The sequence below is a fragment of the Trichoplusia ni genome, chromosome 18, assembly GCF_003590095.1.
Source record: "Trichoplusia ni isolate ovarian cell line Hi5 chromosome 18, tn1, whole genome shotgun sequence".
Lineage (NCBI taxonomy): Eukaryota > Metazoa > Arthropoda > Insecta > Lepidoptera > Noctuidae > Trichoplusia > Trichoplusia ni.
This window is the reverse complement of record NC_039495.1, coordinates 7159285-7182028: the sequence shown is the minus strand read 5'-3', so window position 1 is coordinate 7182028 and position 22744 is coordinate 7159285. Positions and strand designations below refer to the sequence as shown.

Below are 22744 nucleotides of genomic sequence, written 5' to 3'. Positions count from 1 at the left end.
AGTCTAAGGATGGTAGATGTCTACAAATTTACTCAGATAGTGTTTTTTTTTAAAGTTAGAGTTTTGTTGATGACGCTCATTATTCATCATTATTCGTCTTCTTTCAGGGTAGATTCTCACATAGTAAATAGCGTACCAACCTAATATTTTTAATAAAATCAATGAAATAACAGATTTAGTATTTTTATTTAAGGAATAATGCTTAAAAACCAACTGTAGCTGCTTAGTCTAATTAATTAGAAATTTTCTAGCTAAATCCAAAGTTGAACGTACAAGCAAAAGCACCATTTTATATTATCATACCTCAATTTTATTATCTGTTACAAATAAAATTTCCCAACAATAAACTTTGCAAAATTAAGTTACAAATGTTAATTTTCGCAGGTTACGTTCTTTGACAGAAAATTATAATCGTTATCCGTCGCCATTTTGGAATAAAACTTATGTAATGGAATTCCTTAATTCAAACGATATTTTAAAATTAAAACAGGTTATTAGATACCTTTAACACAGTAAACGTATTGATAGTTTGATACTATATTTCAGCATTGCAACAAAATGAAATCACTATCATGTACCTACTTGCACTTTACTGGACCGTGTAGTTTAGAATTTATTTATATATACCGCACAACTACATCGAAATATAATTATTATTGATTAACGATTAATCAGTTTCTACTGTCATAGGGATGGATATTATTTACAAAGGATTTAAATTTAAAAACACTCATATTTATTTTTTTCTGAATATTACATAGACCAATTATTCTAGGTATGTGTAGTAGTACCTAGTAGTAATCATTAATTATATTTAAAAAGAAAGGTTTTCTAAGTTTTGGATGCAACAGCTACATTCGATTTAATTTTAATGAACTTTGCAGTGACACTATTTTATTTTATTTTTCATAATATAATACATCCATTTAAAATCCTTGTCATAACAATGGTTAGGTATTATTTCATTTAAAAAACAATCGATTAAAGATTAATTAGATTTTCATCTAAACAGTTATTATTTTGTTTTGTGATCAAAAATATATATTTCAATCTGTGGTTTTTTTCCAAACTACACAGTAATATTAATAAGTTTATTCGATTTTATAGTTTGACTTATTTACAAATAAAATAAAATTATATTTAAATTAATTATCTTAAAAACTTAATACTGAGCATCAAAATAAATAATAAATCACAAATCATTATTTGGTTAAATAAATTAAATCATTTAGATAATTCGATCAATGGTCCACTAGGGCTTTAAAAAAAAAGTTTTTTTGCATTTGAAAATTTTGAAAAGTCTTATATCCTCGGCCTATACCATTTTAAATTCTTGATTGGAATAACATAGGATTTTTTTGTAAATTAACCATAGTTTTACACAGTGAATAGTACTTTTTTAATTTCGTTTCGTTATTTGTTCGCTTTCTTATCTATCTAAATCTACGAAGGCGCTTCATATATTATTATAATATCATTTAATTGTTGACTCCACTAGTTAACATTATACAGTCATCATTATTGAAACAATAAATTGATGAAAAATAAAAAAAATCTCTTACATTAATATTAGAGTGTACTTCTATGCCTTGTTTATTTGGTAATGTTTAACTTACAACCAAAACAAAATACACAACCAAAAATAGTATTAAAATAATACTTGAAAGTAATTAATTCACCATATTTTAGTTATCTTCGCACTACTATACTTTGGTGATCATTGTATACTAATGATCAGCACAAGATAAATAATTAGACATTAACAGTAATCGGTGTTAGAAAGAGATAGCATTAATGTTAATGCATAGCACCATCTCTTTGTTAGAAGTTCATAATAAAGTCTACATTAAAGTAATAGACACAATTATTTACATCAACCAAAGTGTGATAGTCATTTTTAATAAGTTTATCTTATTTCATACATTTCCTACAATAAAAATAACTTTTCTACTAGATTAGTAATACAAGACCAGGTAATCTCAACCACGGCATAATACGGCTACGAGAAACATTACTAGACTCAACAGACAAGTCTAGACTATCTATTTACATATCTAATGTACGCATAAACCTTCAATTATACAATTTTCTATCACAGCTGTTATCTAACCATCTTAATGATAATACATTCACGCTATTCGAATACAGGTATTTCTAACTGGCAGAGTATTAATAGCTGGCGGGTTAAGGATCCATCTAATACTTTTATATTTTTTTAAAGACTTTCTACGTGAGAATTACGATTTTTATATTGATTAATCACTGCCCCTTAACTCCACTGCTTGTTTTTTTTAACAACAAATTGGACTGAAGTACACTGACACACATACATTAAAAAAGTTACAATTATCTATGGAAAAGTTCGGATACATTCACAAAATTCACTGCAATTAAACGTCAAATCCGGTGAAGCTGTCAATTCCTTTGTAGGAATTTAGATTCATTTGTTTTTAGCACGTACCGCAAAGCTGATCTTGAAACGCCTCGTGTTATGTAAGCTTGTAGCCAGCTTAAGGCCCATCCTCAGATAGCCCATCATAAGCTCTTGAGCGCGTCCCAGATGAACATCAGCCTGTGGTACAGTGCTAAATGTATTAAGTTCTACAATTGGTACCCTGTTCTCATCTGGTGGTTGTTCTCGCTGTCGGGCTGGTGGATGAGAGGCGGGGACAGAGGATCCTCGCTTGAGGTTATTGTCGTTGATGGTGGAAGACCTGGAAGGAAAATTTATATTCTTACTTATTACTGGTATTTCAAAACACAGTAAAATTAGGCTTTAAGTCCTTCAAAATTCCATTATCATTATTAACACAATGGCGTCCGAATAAAACTTTTAATACTATACCCTCATTCTCATCCTCCTCGGCCAGCCACTTCTGGATGTCAGTCTGGTACATCCTCCTCTGTAGGACCTCCTTCGTTCGTGGACGAGATCCAATAAACGTTACCTCTACCTAGAAAATTAAATAATTCATTTAGATAAAGAAAGATTGCTTTCTTATCAATATTTAAAACATCTGATCAATGAAACATTTTTAATTGTTGCGCTACATATTTTTATGAAACTTCAACCTCATGTTCAAGTGAATTAAGTAATAATATCTCTTTTTTCGTATTCCTACCCACTTCAATATTAACATCCTCAAAAAAGGATAAATATATCCATTTATCAGACAGCGTATCTTACCCCAGGCGGTAGGTTCGGCCTCAGTTCGTCGGCGAGGTCCCCGCTGGCTCCTAGCCTCTGCGCCTCCTCCCAACTTGTGTGCACTTCCTCGTGCAGAAGCTTTTCCTCTGCGAAATACAATAATAAACGTTACTCTGGCTTATTGGCGAAGCCAAATAATTTTGGTGGTATATAAAATTAGTTGTAAAAGTTGAAGCTGAACTGATTTCATTTATGTCAAAAAATGTATGATTGTCAATGTATTAATAAATCTACTAACCATCTCTCTTGCTGGTGCTGCGCTTATACTGTATTCTGAACCGGAACGCCTCCAGCACGCTCGCCACCACGATAGTCAGCACCACCATCGTGAATAGATAGAATACCTAAAGAAATAAATTTAAAATCATATAGCGATAATTCTCACAACAATGAAAGGTGTAAATACAATTTTGAATCAGATTACTAGATGCAGATATCGATCCCTCGTACCATGAAATAAATCCTGCTGAACTGCCCAGCGACAGTGGCATACGCATTCATGAGAATGAACCAGTTGTTGACGACGGTCAGCTCGAACAGCGTCACACCGCTTGTCACGATGTTCTCGAAGTTGTTCAGGTAGTAGTAGCCGAGGGCTGTTGAACTGTTCAGCGAGTACTTGTAGAAGTCCTCCACGGTGGTGTTACTGGAAACAAGGAATAAAAGGGGTTGAAAGTCGATTAAAGGTGAATACCACTTTGGGATACTCGTCCTCGTCGTAAATTCAAGGGCATCATTCAAGGGTTACGGTTTGTAAAGCGCGAAGTAAAATTTTGAGGCAGCGAATTTATCAGTAATTTCCTCAACTGTCTGAAGAATACTTTTTAGTGTCCAGAAATATACATAAAATAACAGCCATAAGAATACATTTTAGTGTCTATAAGTGCGCATAAAAAAAACACACAATACTCAAATAAACCAACAAACGAAACATCTGAAAATCTTTTTCTAACTTTAAACACAAATTACTCAATACTTACACACAACAATTTCTCAAATCGTATCCTGCGAACAGCTCCATGCCAATGATGGCGAAGAAGTAGTACATGACGAGCATGACGCAGCCGGCGGAAGACATGAGAGGGGACAGCAGCACCAGCGTGCCGAACACGTCTCGGTACCGCTTCTTCAACTTGTAGAGACGCATCAGTCTGGAAAAGGAGATTCAGAGGGATAAGAAAAGGATACTAGAGGGCCTATCTCAGTTGTAGAACCGAGATAGCACTATTTGACGCAACGATATTCCGACTACGATATTCCGGTGCTTCAAGGATACTGTATTAAGACCAAGGTAAGTATGTGTTTTGATCAATTTTTGCAGTATTTTATTAGTCTTCGTAAAATGAAGCTGATAGCAGTTCTATACTTGTTACTCCTACTCCATCAAATGCTTTTAATCAGACGAACTTGAAACTAAACCGTCACAGAAGTATACGTGGCCCAATCTGAACATAAGCTAATCAGATACAAGTTAGCTACTAACCTTAAAGGCCTAAAGATCACAACGATGAAGAGTTTAGGTGCGATGCTGAGCAGCACAGCGCCCATGAGCGCGAGCAGCGTCACGCTCAGATCGAAGACATTCCAGCCGCTCTCCAGGTACACCGCCAGCCCTGACGCCATCATACGGAGTGCCGCCTCCATCAGGAACACTGGGGATGAGAAAAAGCGCTATAAGAAATACTGGAGTTTTTGATTGCTTATGCAGTTCTCCTACCCGGTCTGTGGTTAATGAATAAGGGTCATTTAGATAGACGGTATTTTATAACTTGAAACTTTATGTCCTACAATAGGGAGAGATGAATGGATTTTTGGCAAAAGGTATAGCAGAAACGTCAAAAAATAAGTAACATAGACAGCAAATAGAAATAAAAAAATAATGCTGAATTGCCGTGGATTCTAAGAAAGATCAATTTGATATCTTCAAAGGCAATTTTTCAGAACTTTGATTAGACTTATTAGAAGCTATTTGCTCACACGTGAGGAACAGCCAGGTGTCCCAGGAGGCGCACAACAGGCGCGCGCTGTCCTGCAGGTCACCAGCCGCCTCGCACACGCGCAGGACCATCGCCACGCCGTTACCAATTATCAGGGCATCTGGAAACATTAATCATTGCGTGAGATATTTTAACAACGTCATATCGAAATAGTTGTGGTAAATGTCAAGCATCTTTTTACGAAGGCTAGAAGAATAATATTGCGATCAAGTAAGCTAAGCCTAAGCGTATCTTTCTCTAAAGACCAGTAATAATATACAAAACACGACCAATGGCTGTTAAATGGCAGTATGCTTACTCCAAATCACGTTCTTAAACCAAATTGATTTCATTACACCTTAGAGCGGGATTCTTAAAAAATAAATAAAACAGCTCTTAAGCTCTCTTAAGCCATCAACTTACAGATAAGATACTCGAAGTATGGCCACCTGACGGCCGCAGCCGCCGCCCTGCCAATCGGCTCCAGTGGCGACTGCGAGTACCATGGCGCCCGCGACTGCTGGCCCGCCCAGCGCAGCGCGAACACTTCGTACAGATTCGCGAACTCGCTGCGGGAGAGCCCTCCGGAGGATGACTGGTTTAGCTGCTTGAACATCAGGTACACGTCTAAGCCACCTGGAAAGAAAATTGTTTGAAGTGAAGGATGTGTAATGTGTATCTTCCACTAATGCTGGGAGGTTGATGGTACCTAGTTCATGTCTCTTAGTTTATTTGTGGGGGATCATTATTTTATGCCATTTGCACAGGTAGCAGAGCAAAATATAAGCCTTGCACCCTTCTATGTTGATCACATATATTAGTTTAATCCTAATCCAAAAACTACTGAGCGGAAGCAGTGAATAGTGAGAGATAAGATAGTGTCCATCCGTCAGTCCCAGCTAGTTCAAACAAAATAGAATACAATAATATAATTCGCATTAAGCAAACGGATTAAAATCTTACTATAATGAGGCGCATAATGCCTCATGAGCCCCGCGAAGTGTCGCAGCCTGACGGCGTGCGGCGCGCGGCGCGACACGAGCAGGCGGAAGGCGTGGCGCGCGGCGCGGCGCCGGTGCAGCAGCAGCGCGCGGCACTTCTCACGCTCGATGCGGGTGAAGGTCTCGTATACCACGGCCAACATCTGGAATGACAGCAATCGGTCGAGTAAGTGGAAGACAATGAAAGACCAAGTATTCTATTTCGATATGAATAGAGGTTTCGAGTTTTGGGACTACAGGACAGATCCCAAATATAAGTGATTTCAGTTTTGTAGCCATAAAAAGTAAACGAGAATTTTGAAAATATATATGTCTGTACGCTCAAATCGCGAGCGTTCAGAAATTACCTTAAGATCATTGCACTTTGTAAAAGTCGAATAAAAAAATAAATAAGTGGCTACCTACTAAGTATATTAGGTGCGAGGACTTACCAAGTTCATAAGCACGTATAACACTGTGATGATGTAGAGTATGAAGAACACGGCGTACCATTTGGACTTGGCATATGAAGGCATCATCACGTCTGGGAAACTAGAAGCAACAGAAAGAATCTATTTAGTGTACTTGGTCTTTTAAAAAATGCGGATAATTTTAAAACTATACTGGTACTCCGATCTAAGTTCAGATCTTTGGTGGACAGCTCCTCGTAACATAGATTTTAAGAAAGTTACATGCCCACTATGAATGTGGAGCGGAGGAATCACTGATCACCAAAAATCGGTTTCAATACTAATCTATTCTCTCAGTCTAATATGAATGGGTATTGTGTAATAATGAACTTACTTGGCAGTTGTGAGCAAGACGAACATGCTGACGAATGAATCACTGATGGTCTGGAAGTGTCCGTTATCCACGTGCTCCGAGAACAGATAGTAGCCGAGCAGGGAGTATGTCGCCACGAAGAACATTAGTAACCCTGAAATGAAGACAAATATTTCGTGAAGCATTGCTTTTTTTCTCATTTTTTTATCATAAGGATACGTAATGAGGATATCGAGAGGGCATGACTTAAAAATATAGGAATCAGCAACCAAAAACCTGCAGTTATAAAGCGTAGTGATTAACCTCCACTATGTCGAGGGGTTTTCACAAACATTCAAATCACGTACACAAGGACACCCTGACCCAGTAGCAACAAGCATTTGTAGAACCCAATTAAACAAATTTTTGTCCTACAAGTGGATCTGGTGTGGTAACTTTTCCAATCGGCAACTGTGCAGTCATCTGCCTAACAATAGGCTGCTAATTTTTAATAACTTCTTTTACCCAAACATTTTCTCCTCTTAATTAATTAGATTCCACTTTAAATAAGAGTGGTTCTACATAACCTATCTTAAATCCAACACATCACCAATATCTCACCTAACATATCAATAATAGGTGGTAGCGACTGCAGGATCTGTCTGATGAACCGCCTGACGCCTCCGCAGTGCCTCGTGTCCACCAGGAAGATGGGGCGCAGCGCCCGCGTCACCCGGAAGTGCGAGGACTGCCGGCACAGCACCACCACCGCCTCCAGCACCATTATCAGTAACGTTATACCCTGGGGAATTCAAAAACAGTGATACGTGACTCGCGACGAAAATTTTTTTTTCTTAGTGAGTAGTTTCGTTTTTCTTGTAGTGAGTTACATGACCAGTAATACCAACAATGATAGGTTAAATATAGTTCAGTAAATTAACTTATAATTTTCTCTGTACTGTGTCAGAATTTAAAAAGAAAATATTTTTTGTATAAAAATTTTTGAAAAGATGGGATGTAGGGAATCTTAATTGGGAAATTGTATTGAACGATTGGTCTGAATCATTAAATGCCTTTTTCTATAAATAATAACACAAGTAACAAATAGTAGTTCATATCAGTGAAACATATTTCTCATCTGATTCTGTCCAGTTACGCCTCTTATAACCCGTGAACACTCGTGACTAATTTTACTGAACTAAGGTGCATTTTGAGTGACATTAAACTTCAGCAAACAAGTTTTATTTAGTAACTGATTACGTCATGTGTTGATTCATAACAATTCTGATACAGGCGAAAATAATCTTTTAAGATTTTTAGGTCCAAGCAGAAAGAGAACAGTAGTGATTATCCTATTTTAAAATGCAGTTTGTCCCCTTGTACTTTCTCTACCCTAAGGGAAAGTAAAGGCATATAAGTACTTGATGTTTAGCAGCTATAACCAAAAAGAACTTTTCTTGTCCTTCTCTGTTACATAACGGGTAATATTGGGTATAGAAGTAGTGTCGTACATGCGAATGTACGTGTTTGTATGTTTGTTTCCTCTTCACGCCAAAACTACTACTACTAACTAACATTGAATGAAATCTGGCCCCCATCCACTTCTAAGGTCTGTCCTACCTTAATCATGGTCCGCTTGTGCTTGAGTATGGTCCCCCAGCCGATCCACTTCAGCTTCAAGTGTAGCTCCACGCCAATCACCGTTAACGCCAGCAGTTCTATCGTCCCGTGCGCCCAAACTGGTAACTGGAATATATACAATGACCATTATCCACAATTCTACATACTAGGGAATACTATATGCTATATTTCACCGTGGCAAGATTATATAGCAAGTCATAATTGAATAGTTTCGTCATAAAAATTGAAAAGAATATCCAAGCAGCTCTACACATTTAGGAGTAGAATGTCATTAAGTTGTTAGTGTTACTGCTAACTTTGTCCCATTTTCAGGTGTTTTATATGTATATGTCAGGTGGTCCTTAAGCTAACATTTTGGTTCTTATTTATATACGAGCAAACATAATATTTGACCAAAATAATGAAGTAAATTAGTCAATTTAAACATTTGGTTCGTAGTCTGACAAAAGCAGCTAGAAAAAAATAGGTACCTAACTCTATTATATTAACCCAATGTCAATATTTCTTTAATTTACCTCAAAGGTAGGCACAGCGGGGTCCTCGGTGAAGGCTAGAAGGATGAGGACTAGTGAGGCTAGCAGATCCAGGCCGTGATACCAGGGGTTGTGCACCCTCAGGTACGCCGGCAACTCCTCGGGGCTCGACGGATGTGAGTCGAACTTCTCATTGTTTAAGCCTTCCTGGAAATTAAAACTTTAACGTATTAAATTGCCACAGAGAGAAAGGCAAGAACGAGAGCCTGGTGTTTATGGCCGTCTGAAAATACGTTCGGTTTACGTTTTGCCTTTTTCCGGAGCAGAGGGAGGCTTTTGCGCAACCCGTTCAACCAGCGCAGAGTCTAAATACCCAAATGCTGTGCTCCCTCGCAGAGGTTTAAGTCAAAAAGTTTTCACCCGTTACAAAAGAAAGGTCTCTTGGTGCATGTTTACTATTGTAGTGGTATAATATAACGGCAATAGAATATGGCAGTTATTCCCTAATAGTGCGGTTAGCTGGAACAGCGATCTTTAATTGCTTCTAGGACAAGTCATGTTAGAAAATAAGACAATTCATGTCAAGTTACACACGCCCTACTTATTGTATTTTTGATCAATTTTTTTATATGAAATTTCCAGTAGCTTAAAAAGAAACTTCAACTGCTAGTTTTTTTAAATCTTGTCTTTCGAAAATTCTTTGAAAGATGAGGTCATCATTGTGTTTAAAACGGCCGCGCCTTTATAAAAAAAAAAACGTTAGTCTTCATGAAAAATAATAATGAAACATTAGCGTGTCAATTTATCATAACATCAAGGTCTACAATTAATGAATAAATACCTATTTTATTATCTTTTGCTGCAAAAAAACTAGGTTTTAAAATCAACACTTAACTGCTAAATAAACCAATCTCGGACAATTATGTAATGAAATTCTAATTACTTTAGGCATGAACCTAAGTAACAAAATTATTTTTTCCATGCCTAATTAAATCTTAATTAATAATACAAAATACCTATTAAGATTTTCTTGTATTATTTTTACCTTCTCTCTAAATATCTCGATTGAGTATACCTCCAGTACCTAAGCACGAAAGTATCTAAGTAAAATTAAATAAGGTATCTTTCTGTTTAAAAAAGAATTACAAAAATCCATTTAATAGAGCCCGCATTAGCCCTTTTTTATCCTCATGGACTCCCTTCGCCCTGGGGAAGGCGAAGGGGTGTGGCAGCGAATAAATGCTTTTTCTTTCTTTATTTCTCCTTTTCTTTCTCATCGGCTAAAGCCACTGGAATGCGTCCCCGTTCCCTTCAATCGGGGGCCAAGCGGGAACGCTGACGCAAATCCAGCATTAATACTCCCACAACCTCACTTAACTACTCAATAAAATTAGTAAAAACATTTACCTCCAAATAAATGGCCGCTTCATGGTAGTTCATCTCCCAATGCTCGTCCTCAGACATGTTGAGTCCAGTGTGCAGCGAGGACCTGCTGCCCATGTCCAGGGTTCCGGAGTCGCCAGCGCCATCTGTGCCAGTTCGCGTATCTGCACGACACATCGATAATTATCACTCAGATTCCACTGGTCCTTCTATCCGCAAGCCTTATGCTGGGCAAATATTTAATCAGTAACACAGAACAATACGCAAGGTTTTGTTGACTTCTAGTACGCGTTTTTATTATAAATATCTTAGTATTAGTAAAGTAAGCCACGAGTTCAACGTTTGGAGCTAGTGACCGCAATTCGCAGATCGAATTTGGTCTTTTGTCGGGCTGCGGATCCTAGCCAACTGATTCCAACGACTAGTCTGTCTATTGTCTGAGGAACTTAATTTGTGGAGGGGAAGACTGGTTCTCAGGTCAAAAATTAAATACATTCGTGTATCCGGTCACTTTCGAAACGTGTTACACGATATTACTAGTAAATAAATATAAAATAATAATATTTTTCTTGACTGTTAATTGTTTGATTGCCGGCATCAAATTAATAATTGGCTGTACAATAATAAAAAAATATTTAAGTAACTTAATTACGTTTTTTGTAATATCATTAATAACTTAAAGGATGTCATTATGAAACTTTTACGTATTGATTATAAACATGTTTACATCCAAGTCACACACAAAACAACATCAAATCACATAATCACTTGTTTAGCCCGAACGGTAACAAAAGAAAACTATCCACGACTTATAAAACCTTTTTACAATTAAAACGTACCTAGATCGATTTGTTTATCCATTCGTATTAGCACGATGCGTATCACACACGGCACTCAGCTGGCTGGAAACGGAATGCATCGCTCTACTGAGCCTACTAACCGACTTACGCGTCAAGGTTGCCACAAGACAGTTTTTAAGAAAATAAAAACGTATTTAAACACATTGACCTGCATAAAAAACGCCTACGTAAGCATTTGTCATGGCTTGTGTTTGTGTGGTCCGATGAACTCGGATTCATAAAGTTTTTTTTTATAGTTATTGATAGTTAGGTGATCTGACAAACATTGCTCCTGTGTCTTCTGTGCTAAAAATACGGAATAAACTTAGGTGATAAAGTATATTTTTGCTAAAGGGCTGCGAATAAGAGACGGGCTGTAATGTATTACTGATAGGATCATTTAATATATTCAGTTTAAGTACACGTCTGGCGCGGTATGACTGTCTTTTATATTGCCTTCACGGCGGATTAGAATATAATATTTATTTATTAACCATTATTTTGTAACCAACATTTTCTCGCTCTTAATTAAATAATTATTTATTTAACAGTAATATAAAACAAAGCAAATTCATTAGTGGACAACCCTAATGAAACAAAAATGTTGGTCCTTTCGACGTAAACGAACTTTTTTGTAATTATGTAGGGCAATCAACATGGCGGTGAGGGTTAACTTAAATATTTATAAAGCCTAAATGCGCACAAAGGTAATATCAGCCCGAGGAAAACAAACAGTCGTAACCCCTTTGTCTGGTTTCATGAGTGATTACAAGAAGTGTCCTAACACTCCTAACCTACTTTTAATTAAACAGAATGAACTAATTTTATGTTTATAAATGTTCGTACAAAAGGAGTAAAAGGACCAAAGTTTTAAAACTGTAACTGTAGCCTGTGATATTTAGACATGATCGGTTAGGCGGACATTAGGTGGGCATTTAAGAGTATGCGTCATAACATGACATCACCAATTTACCGTCGCAGCGCTTTCAAAGTTTACGACCGACGGGCTGGGAACCGCTAGATGTTACAGCCAATATGTTAAAGATCTCTCCATTCAGTCCATTCAGGCCAGAAACAGTTCATCCTAGTAAGTACCGTAAATTGTATAAGCAATTGTGGATAAATTAATATTGAAAGATCACTATGTTTTTATAATATTTTGTTTAGGGATGACTCATACTTAAATGGTCTGAAAATGGTTCCAAAACTATTAGAACCTTCCCGATATATACTCGTGACCGTTGCTTCATTTACATGTTGAAAGATCGTTTCAACGCTGAGCATAGGACTGCTTGCCCTTGCTGAATAACTAACAAATAAAAATGCCACTAGAATTTCTAATAAAAGTAGCGCTTTGGACCACTATGTGTTTTGCCATATTTAAAATATCTGTGCACACAAGTAAGCAACACAAAGAAAGCAAGCAGTAATTACGGAAAAGTTAACCTCATACAAGTTTTAGTCTACTAATATCAGTTTATCTTTACCATTACCATAGATATAAGTATTATTAAATTTGTTACTGTGCTTTGAAATGGGCATGTTAAAGTAGGTGAAGGAAAAAGGAACTTCATCTTTTTTATGCAGGGCTTCATATATTTCGTAAACATTCACACAAGACACCCAGACACAGAACAGTATTCGTTTATAAGACAAACACTTCCTACGCGAGGATCGAACCTGCAACACGTCGCGCACTTCGGGTTTGGCTTGGTGGACTCAACCATCTGTGCAATCAGGTACTATCGACCGAAGAGCTGACTACGAGACAACCCTAGCCACAAATTTACAAGGTACGATAGTATAGGTCAGCGAAATTATATTTTTAAAACAGGAATCAATGTTATTCACACAACAAGGTTTGTGCAATTAAATTTAAATTAATTGTGATAAACTAAGATCGTGATGGGAAACATTATACACGCGTTTAATTGTTATTATCTGTGGATATAAATGTTAATGGTTAAGGAAACTATTAATGTATTCTGTTTCCATAATCATAGGTTTTATAAACATAGTATCATCTCATATTTTATTCCTTCTTATGCAATTCAAAACTATGACTAAAATATTTTCGCAGACTTCGTTAAGTTTATAGTTAAGTTTAATCAACACGCTAATAGAGATAAATTAATTTGTCCTACGCAAGAATCACTCTTGCAGAGTACATAACACACGCTAATATTTATTTCATACAAAGAATACTTTAAATTCGTTCTTATCATATTTCCAGCTACCAAGACATATATTATAAAGCCTGGTATCAAAGTACAGAAAAATACTCGGCATGCCTCCACTACAAGTTCTCAACGACATTACGGCAGGAATTCTTTTTAACGGAGTCTTGGCAAAGGGCTCTTACCCTCAGTCGTTCTTATACCGCGAAAAGTAAGATTTATTTTAAGATTATTTACCTTTTTCTTTCTTAAATTCGGTATTGGTAGCTCACTAGAGATATAAGGATAATAATTAATGGGAGGTATCTAATATATATCTAGTGAAACTTACCCAGATCTACGTTATTTTATAAAAGCCAGCATATATAGCTTTAAATCCAGCTTTCTACTCATGGCCTGGGTAGAGTCGCCCAAACGCTTTGCGAGTTCTTTATAAAGAACTCGTGCACTTAGACCCCATTTCCCGAACGTTTCATTTTTATTTGAAAAATTATTTATTAGAAAAATATGATCAACTATTAAATCTAATTTCTCTATTATTATTTTTAAAACAGTCCAGTGTTGGTTTCAGACTGCGCCACATACTTTCCCGTAAGTGTATTAATTTTAATTACAAAATTCTTGTTTAACCAAGGTTGACTAATTAAATAAATAAATAAATCATAATTGGCTAAAAATATTAAGGCCGATTTCATAATTTTATACTTTTAAAGTAGTGAATAGAAGAAAGAAAATACCGAAATAGTAATTTCTACATTAATAATTATTATTTCTCATTATTACGTAGTTTATTCTATACTTATAACTTGAGACCCAAATCCCACGGACAATCATTATTATGGAATGAATAAATGGAAAGAGAATATTTGTATAATATTTTTTACTGTAGGTAAGGTGTTTTACCGTGTAAATAATTACAAAAACCACTTTTGAACCTCATGATGAACCGTAACCTAAGTTGCAACTTATTATTTTTGTTCTATACTTGGTTTATGGTGAGAAATAAACGATAAATTTATTGTTATTTTATTTAACCTATATAAAAAGTATAATGAACTTCTTTAAGTACTTATACATACATTCAAATTACATTTGCGGGTGAAGGACCATCGTTATCTAAGACTTTTCTGTAACTATATATATTCTTCAAGTTTCAAGATATCGTAAGTAATAAATAAATAAATTGCCTAAACAGTCGTACGATTAATTTATGTTTAGTTAATAAAGTAAGATAGATATCTATTAGTATTATGACATGACATGTAGATGTAGATGCAGCCCCAACTTTGTCACACCATCCATCACTCCAAACAATTTCGGAATTACCTTCACTCTCATATGTAATGAAATATTGACATCATTGTGAATGAATGGATTTTCAATCAATCAATATCCTATATGGACTTGCAAATTAACAAAACTCTATAAGCTAATTTAAATTTTAAGGAATAAAATCTCGTGTCGCGAGGTTTTCGCAGACACTAGATGTATCTGAGACTGCTCGGATAGCCGAGTGGTTGAGGTCACCACGCCAAACCCACTGTGCGCGTCGAGTGGGTCGTTGCGGGTTCGATCCCCGCATAGGACAAGCATTTGTGTGATCCACGAATGCTTGTTCTGAGTCTGGGTGTTGCTGGGTGTTGTTGTGCACGTGATTTGTATGTTTGTGAAATCCCCCCAACACAAGGATTAAATTCTGCTGCGAACGCAGCTGTGTGCTGTGAACTGTGAAATGAATTATTTTCTTGCTCACTTTTGTTTTAGGTAGGCTACCTATTTTTTTCTTCAAGTCTAAGACACAACAAGGCATACTTTTTGCATACCTATCTACCGTAAGATTACTCTTATGGTACGGCAAGGGTCGACCTAAATATCATCAACTCTAAAAAAAGAAAACTCCAATTTAGATATGGTTCTTTTTTAATCATTTTAATGTTCAGACAATCTCATAGAATGAGGAGCAAGTTTTTGTAGTCTCATTTTTCTACTTTCATCCCTAGAGAATACCGCACGCGTGTATCTACTTTCATTATGACGCACATTTTATGAAAATATGAATATTCCCAGGTAACCTACGGAAAAACCTAATTTATTTTGTCGACAAACTGCTTGTGCAGGTAGATAATATATAATCGTAAAATGAAAGAGCTTATATGGCTTCCAATTTTTAGAAACATGTTGACATCACTAAAAGGGATCTAAGAAGGTAATTTTGTTGCAAAGTGACTTGTTATTTTATTGAATAAGCCTTAAATGTGGGAGTCGGCCTCGAGATTCTGAGGGGTCCGTACAAATAGGCTAAAGGAAAACATTTTCCAAAGATAATGGTAAAAAAGTCAATAACAAAATTTATGAATTTATGTGTTACTTAAACTCAAAGAACCTTATTAGATTCAGAAGAAATAGAAACTCAAAAATACGACATCTGTGAAAATGAAAAAGGTCTAGATGTAACGGTTCATGAGATATACAGCCTGGCTATAGATAGGTAGACAGAAATCGGAGCCTTGGTAACCAGATTTCTATTTATAACCTTTGAAATTGGTTTCGTTCTGATGTTGGCTTTGTTTTGATTCATGAGTAAAAATCGAAAGTTTTTATTTCAAGTGGGCCTTTTTCCAAGCACTTTTAAAACATTACAATAATGGCTATAGGTGCATACTGAATTGGTACTATCGCAAACAAATTTAGATCGTATCGCGATCCAGTGTTGTTAGCATTCATTCATTCATAATGAATGTATTCGAAAATCGAATATCTAACGAATTTGATTCAGTTTGATTCCTGCAACCTCCTTGGTTCAAATGGACCATAAATTTCCCCAAAAAAAAATATATGTAAGAAATAAATAATTCCCCATGACATGACCAAAGAATCATCACAAAGCAAAAACAACCTTAAGAACATACCAATAATGTCGTTAACAGTAAAATACACATTCCTAGAAACACTTCTGACAGTATTCACAAGCTTGTCAAGCTTCATTATAACACTTAAAACTGTGTAATATTACTCTGCACTGCATCAAACTGTGGCTTGATTATAACTAATTGTAATGAGCACATTACAAGTAGCTGTCACTGACAAGATAACAAGTGAAAAGTAGGTGCTGGGGTATGGTCAGCAAATCAAGTAGGTTTTTATTAATCTATATCTATACTCTATACTAATATATAAAGCTGAAGAGTTTGTTTGTTTGTTTGAACGCGCTAATCTCAGGAACTACTCGTCCAAATTGAAAAAATATTTTTGTGTTGAATAGACCATTCATCGAGGAAGGCTTTAGGCTATAAAACAATCCCGCTGCGACTAATAAGAGCGAAGATACAATGGAAAATGTGAAAAATCAAGGCAGGTATAAATCATAACTTATATCTTCTACCCACGGGGACGAAGTCGCGAGCAACAGCTAATTTCGAATAAAAATATATATTTTTTTTTTCTTTAGGAGCAAGTGTCAATCTTGGTGTCACTTAGTTTCATTTACACTCAAATCACATGGACAATACATACAGACTTAAAACAAGCATACGTGGATCACACAAAATTTTATCCTATTTTAATCGAACCCGCGACACGTAACGCTCAGACGGTTTGACGTGGTGACCTCTCTATTGTAGAATCAAAGATTATTTCTATTCTGTCTTTCGTCTGTGTAGCAATGTACTTCGTTAATATGCTTAAGAGTAATTAAGAGGGGACGGGTAGAGTACAAACTACAGAAAAGCAGAAGATAAATAAGGGAGAAGAGAATAACATTACGTTATTCCTTTTTGTTTACCTATATATTTTGCTACTTAATTATAAACAGGTAAATAATAAATAAGAACGCTATAAACAGCCTTTTCTTTAGTTTCCTTAGTCTTGAAATACACTTACAACGACTCCTTACTTCCAAAGAAATTCCAAAACCTCTTCTTCTATATTTCCTAAAACTTTTTGGATGAATAACTTTATTTAAGTAGCATAAAAGTTTGGGTATCGTTAAACTTTGAACGTAAAGGATACGTTTTCAATTGGTAAGGTGTTTCAACGTGTTCTTTGAGATGTTTTCGTAGCCGAATTTCTGAACTACATGAAGATCTAAATAAGATCTAAGATGACATGTTGCGCCGACCCCAAATAAAATAATTGGGATAAGGGCAGGGGAATGATGATGATGATGATGAAGATCTAAATACACTTATTTTATTTACGAGTTCTTTTTAAATATCTCGATTTAAGTTACTGATAGGAAGTTGGATGTACCAATTTTATAAAATAAACTAACAAGTTAAAAAAAGCTTACCTACTTATGTTATTAAAATCGTAATGAATAGCTCATTGGCCTGTTGATTGAAATGAATACCTCCCGTCCACAAAATAATCGGTTTTATAATGAACCAGGGACAGGAAGAGGGTTCGATCGGCATAATACCAGGTTTCCATGTTTATCCCTTACAAATAGGGTTGCCAAGTCGCCAAAACCAGCTAGTTTTGCCGGCCTTTCGGGAAAAAAGAAAGAATCACTGAAATAGTATGTTTAATGAAACTGTTTTGATTCTTTTCTACTTTAAATCATGTTAAATTTTAATAAAATCGAATGTCAAGTTAGTCTAAAAAAAAACCGGACGTTTATTTTGTCTAGACTCGCAATAAAAAGCCTTACGATGTTGTTGTTTCTCGGTTTATTACGGACACCTGGCAACCCTGCAACTATAACGCATAGAAGCACAGCCAAAGCTCACATTTTATATTAAGTCTAGAACAAAAATCCAGGTAGGTACGTAAGGACGTTAGAAAATCAATAGTTCGCTTAATTTTTAGCACGCACGGAGCAATATTTCATGCGAAAAGCTTGCATGTCTCACGTAGTCAATTGTTACTTGTAACACGTCAAATTTGGCGTGAATCTAAATTAAAAATGGCGGAATCGTAAAAGTTTTATTGGATCTGACAGCTGTTCTATTAATTGGGACGAGATGCGATCAATGGCCGGGTTACCTCGGCGCTCGCTCCAATTTTGTGAAACATACTGGAGTTTGTTGACTCGGCACTTTATATTCAATAGCCAAAAAGGATTTTTGCATAATGTTGACTTTTTGGAAACATCCTAAATTCTTATAAATTTGTTGTTCCTACATTTTTATTCAATTTTAGTACTGCTTTTATTATTTAGCAACGCAAGACCTTTATTCACAAATATGTACCTAAAATAATATTGTTTTAATTAAACGAAGCTTAAATACACCAATTAATAGATGACTTCCTGAGAAAGTAGATCCATAAAAAACGTTATTATTAAAATTAGTTTCTAATAAAGAAGTTATTGAAATATTTCCAGAGCCAATTTAAGCCCGTAGTAATACAATATCCCTCCCTACTTCTAAGAAATGCGAATGCTACCTAACGACAAGGAATTTGAAATTCCGATGAAAGAAAAAGGATATTCACGTTGAAATTTGAAGAATGTCTAGAACATTTTTAGCAAGAAATTCTTCGCATCGTCGACGACTAGTACCTACTTAAATTATAAGTTTAAAATATAAAGAGACTAGCTTTTCCTGAGACGTTGTTCGCCCGGAAGTAAGTTATAGCTTGATGCCGCAAAAAATATATTTACAACTTCTGATACAAACAGATAAAAAAGATTTACTTCATCAAATTTCATCAATGTTGATTTAGCAGTTTGAGCGTAAAGATGTAGTGTTTTTGTACGCTAGACATTGAATGGTGTCAAGCAAGACTTAGATGGACAGACGATTTGAAAAAGATACCAGAATTGGGATAGATACGACAGGACATTGGTGTAAACAAAGAGAGACACCTACACCCAGCGGAAACTAATGCTGCTAATGATGATATACAAAATGACTAGCTTGTTTTTCTGACCGTACTTCCAAAAGCCGACAAACAAATGAGATGCAGTTTACTTAACTAAACCTACATGTACGTAGGCATATAGCCTTATCTTATCAACAAGATAACTCAGCTGATTGCAAGATGTACAAGTATTTCTTCATATTATAATGACTAATTATTAAGAGGAAATTAAGTATTGAGTACGCAACTAAAGATATGATCGATAGATAATTGATATTTTTAGTTATTGGAAAAAGGTTTTATATAACCGGACCGGTTTTATAAACCTTTTTGCGGATTAGAAATTTGTATCAAATAATTACTTGCTTGTGACGTAGTAAAAGTATTCAAGCATTTCATAATCGTAAGAACTTATAATAATATGTTTAAGCAAAATCTTTTTAATTTTACCATCTTATTTATATTTATACCATCCTATCATTTTTGACTGGTTGAAATGAGTCTTGATAGCAGAATAACTATAAACACAGCGAAGAAAATACCAGTTACCAAGTATTCCACTATTTTTGTATACGTTCCTAGTTCAGTCAATAATTAAGAATGATCTCAAAGAAATCTATAACGTATGGGGATGATGTTAATCAAGTATCCGAACCCCCATCCTAATTCCCGTGGTAAGGTTTCTTTTAACTCCAGTTAAACCTAAACGCAAATATCTTGCGATATATTCAGCTTATCTTAACACAAGTATTCCAGTACGGCGAAATAAATATATACAAAACATTGAAACATGGTAACATTTGTCTCGACCTCCTGGCACAGAAAGTAGAGCTCAGTCGCCCACCCGATTAGATCATCTTCCAGACTTGCAAATGTAACTAACTTTCTTTGTTCTATATTATGAAACTTGGAATATTTTTGTAGCTTTTACTGGATAAAGTTAGGTTCTAGACTGCTTACCAAACAATTTGTAAAACCAAAACCATTCTCATTACAAGATTATTCAGAAACAATTTAAGTACCTGCAATGGTTTGTATAACTCAAGAAAGTGAAGCAACTATCTGCCCCGCCATCCACCACAGTCTTAATAGAAGGAGTCAACTTAAAAAAAAATAATGTAAGTAAGATAAATCAGGAATATAAAATTTGTACTTAACTATTTCCGTAATTTTAAAATTTACTTTTTATAACCTCAATTTTATCCAATGTGGACAAAATATTACGAATAAAAAGGTTTTATTCAGGTACTAGTCCATTAATTCAAAGGTCAAATGTTAAATGTGATATGAAAGCCATCACCGATGAATGTATATCGAGCTATCCGCAAACCGTTAATGTCACTTGCAAAGGTCATGAAACACACAAATAAGTTATATACTAATAGGCTGCGGATACCCCAGTTTCATCAAATTATGCATTTATGTGTGGGCTTGGTATTCACTAAAAGATAGGATATGGGGAAGTAAATATATTACAGGATCTAAGTCTTTTGCCTTCTATTTAACAATTGTGCTTAACATTCCATCTGTTTTTTATTCAGAATGCAATAATAATTGTCTAATTTGTTCTGTTTTTGCCACCATGCCATCCAACTACAGAAATAGAAATAGTTAGGTATGGCATTATATAATGGTAATTTACAAAAGACTGACAGATTAGTTAATAATTTATATTCACATAAAATAGTAAATAAAACAATATAACCTAAAAAGAGATCGGCACCTCTAATAGTGGACCCGCGATAGAAGTTCTTGAGGACAGAATTAGTACTACTTAGATCTTTTTTTTGATTATTTCTATCACACCTTCGCGTGATTCCAAGAGATGTAAAACAGACTAACATTTTTATAGCTATGTGTTGTTTCACAGTATTGGGCATTGAATGATGGGTGGCCATGACTGTCTCCGACACGGCTAGCCGACAATACATTGCGTGCGAGGGAGACAAAACAGTGGGAAGCCATTGTGGAACGGTGTGGAACTCATTATGAAAGGGATAGCGCGGAAAATGTTCGATAGATGAGCAGTTTGAAAGGATGTAACTAAGTGTTAGACCTTGACTCAGCGAAAACAGACAAGTAAACAGTATCTTGTATCTGTGGAAGTTTTCTGGAATTTTGGATGAATCGACATGGACACAAACCTTTTTGACGGCAAGGTGTAGTGTAACATAACCACTGGTTTCTAAAATGTTAATAGAAGCACACAAATACTGTGGTTTATCAGTAATACTGGTGGTAAACCAATCACAGTATTGATCAGTGCATTTGACATCTGCATAAAGTTGGTCTTCCGCCAGGGAAAACATTCCTATCTAGAAGGAAAGTATGTGACAACCCATGGCTTTTCAGAAATTATAATTCGAGACAATAAGTATACTAGTCTCCAAAAGAAAAAAAATATACTCTTTACCCGATCACGTATGAATAAAAGATAATGTCGTTGTCTCACAATAAGGAAAGTTTACGAAATGCCCTTGTAATGAACCTCTGATATTTAGGACGACTTTTGCTAAATATTGCTTGAAACTTAGCCATAGGGTAGGTATTGTTTAGCAAACTTATTTTAGCTAAGTTTCACATTACATGACGGGCTTATAAGTATAATGGATTAATACGATGAGGCCGTAGGACAGGCATTGAACCTAGGCAGAAAGGAGGTTATGATATGGAAAGTTATTCTTAGTAATTATATTGTCCGATAATCACTATAATAACACTAGCTGATTCAATTTTCGCATGTTTAAAAAAAAGAAAGAACCACGCAATAAATTGTTTTTTTTTAATAGAACGCCTCCCGCAGGACGGAATTTTATCGTATTATGTCGCGGGGGTATTACACAGGATGGTTATTTTACAGGAGCAAGATCTCCTGGAAAAAAGACGGCTGGGCGAAACGCCGAATCTTCGACAAGAACCCAAAGATGATTTACAGGTACTACAGAGTTAGGTTCTACAGTACCCTACCAGACGGATTCCAGACAGACAATAATAAAATAAAGTGTCTCATCATGCGTCACATTCCTAAATATCGTCTTCAATCGTGCAACCACAACCTTTAATATACTAATTCGGTCAACAGCTCAACTGAGCGAATCTCAGCGTGCCTAATGATATTACAAAAGACCGCACAGGACGTTAAAACAGACAAGCACATAAACCTTAACGTAAAGTGTTAAAGCCTATTTTTGCAATTCATGGTGATTATAAAATGTGATGGTTTGTACATCATGGAGCGATAGAATGTGCGCTGAAGCCTGACTGCTGGCCGCTTTATCTACTGCGATCGAGTCATGCTATGATGGTACCTACAAGTACAGCGGAACCAGATTCGATGCTCGGGTGGAATGAAATTAAAAGTAGTTCAAGTTAAAACACTTAAGGAAACTTGAGAATCAAAGGAGAGCAAAGATATTTTTGTTGTATAAGAGCGAATGTGAAACCTTTAGTGAATGACTAAAGGTTTTGAAACTAGTAAGCTTTACGCAATTAATTCTTGATTA

At 35.6% G+C, this 22744-nt stretch overlaps 1 protein-coding gene across 2 annotated transcripts in view; it reads right to left on the bottom strand.

Annotated features, from left to right (window-relative positions):
* Positions 1-1180: 1180 nt before the first annotated feature.
* LOC113503102 (two pore calcium channel protein 1-like) overlaps positions 1181-22744 on the bottom strand; it is a 28038-nt gene continuing 6474 nt past the window's right edge. For both annotated transcript variants that reach the window (XM_026884917.1, XM_026884918.1), the window contains exons 2-17: positions 10448-10587; positions 9083-9247; positions 8547-8672; positions 7548-7728; positions 6969-7101; positions 6617-6716; positions 6148-6328; positions 5608-5820; positions 5186-5305; positions 4692-4860; positions 4189-4359; positions 3659-3854; positions 3447-3552; positions 3188-3294; positions 2846-2954; positions 1181-2714 (exon numbers count right to left, since the gene is read on the bottom strand). In XM_026884917.1, coding sequence (XP_026740718.1) covers positions 2602-2714; positions 2846-2954; positions 3188-3294; positions 3447-3552; positions 3659-3854; positions 4189-4359; positions 4692-4860; positions 5186-5305; positions 5608-5820; positions 6148-6328; positions 6617-6716; positions 6969-7101; positions 7548-7728; positions 8547-8672; positions 9083-9247; positions 10448-10587 — 2330 coding nt within the window. In that variant the 3' untranslated portion in view covers positions 1181-2601. The remainder of the gene's footprint in view (positions 2715-2845; positions 2955-3187; positions 3295-3446; positions 3553-3658; positions 3855-4188; positions 4360-4691; positions 4861-5185; positions 5306-5607; positions 5821-6147; positions 6329-6616; positions 6717-6968; positions 7102-7547; positions 7729-8546; positions 8673-9082; positions 9248-10447; positions 10588-22744) is intronic.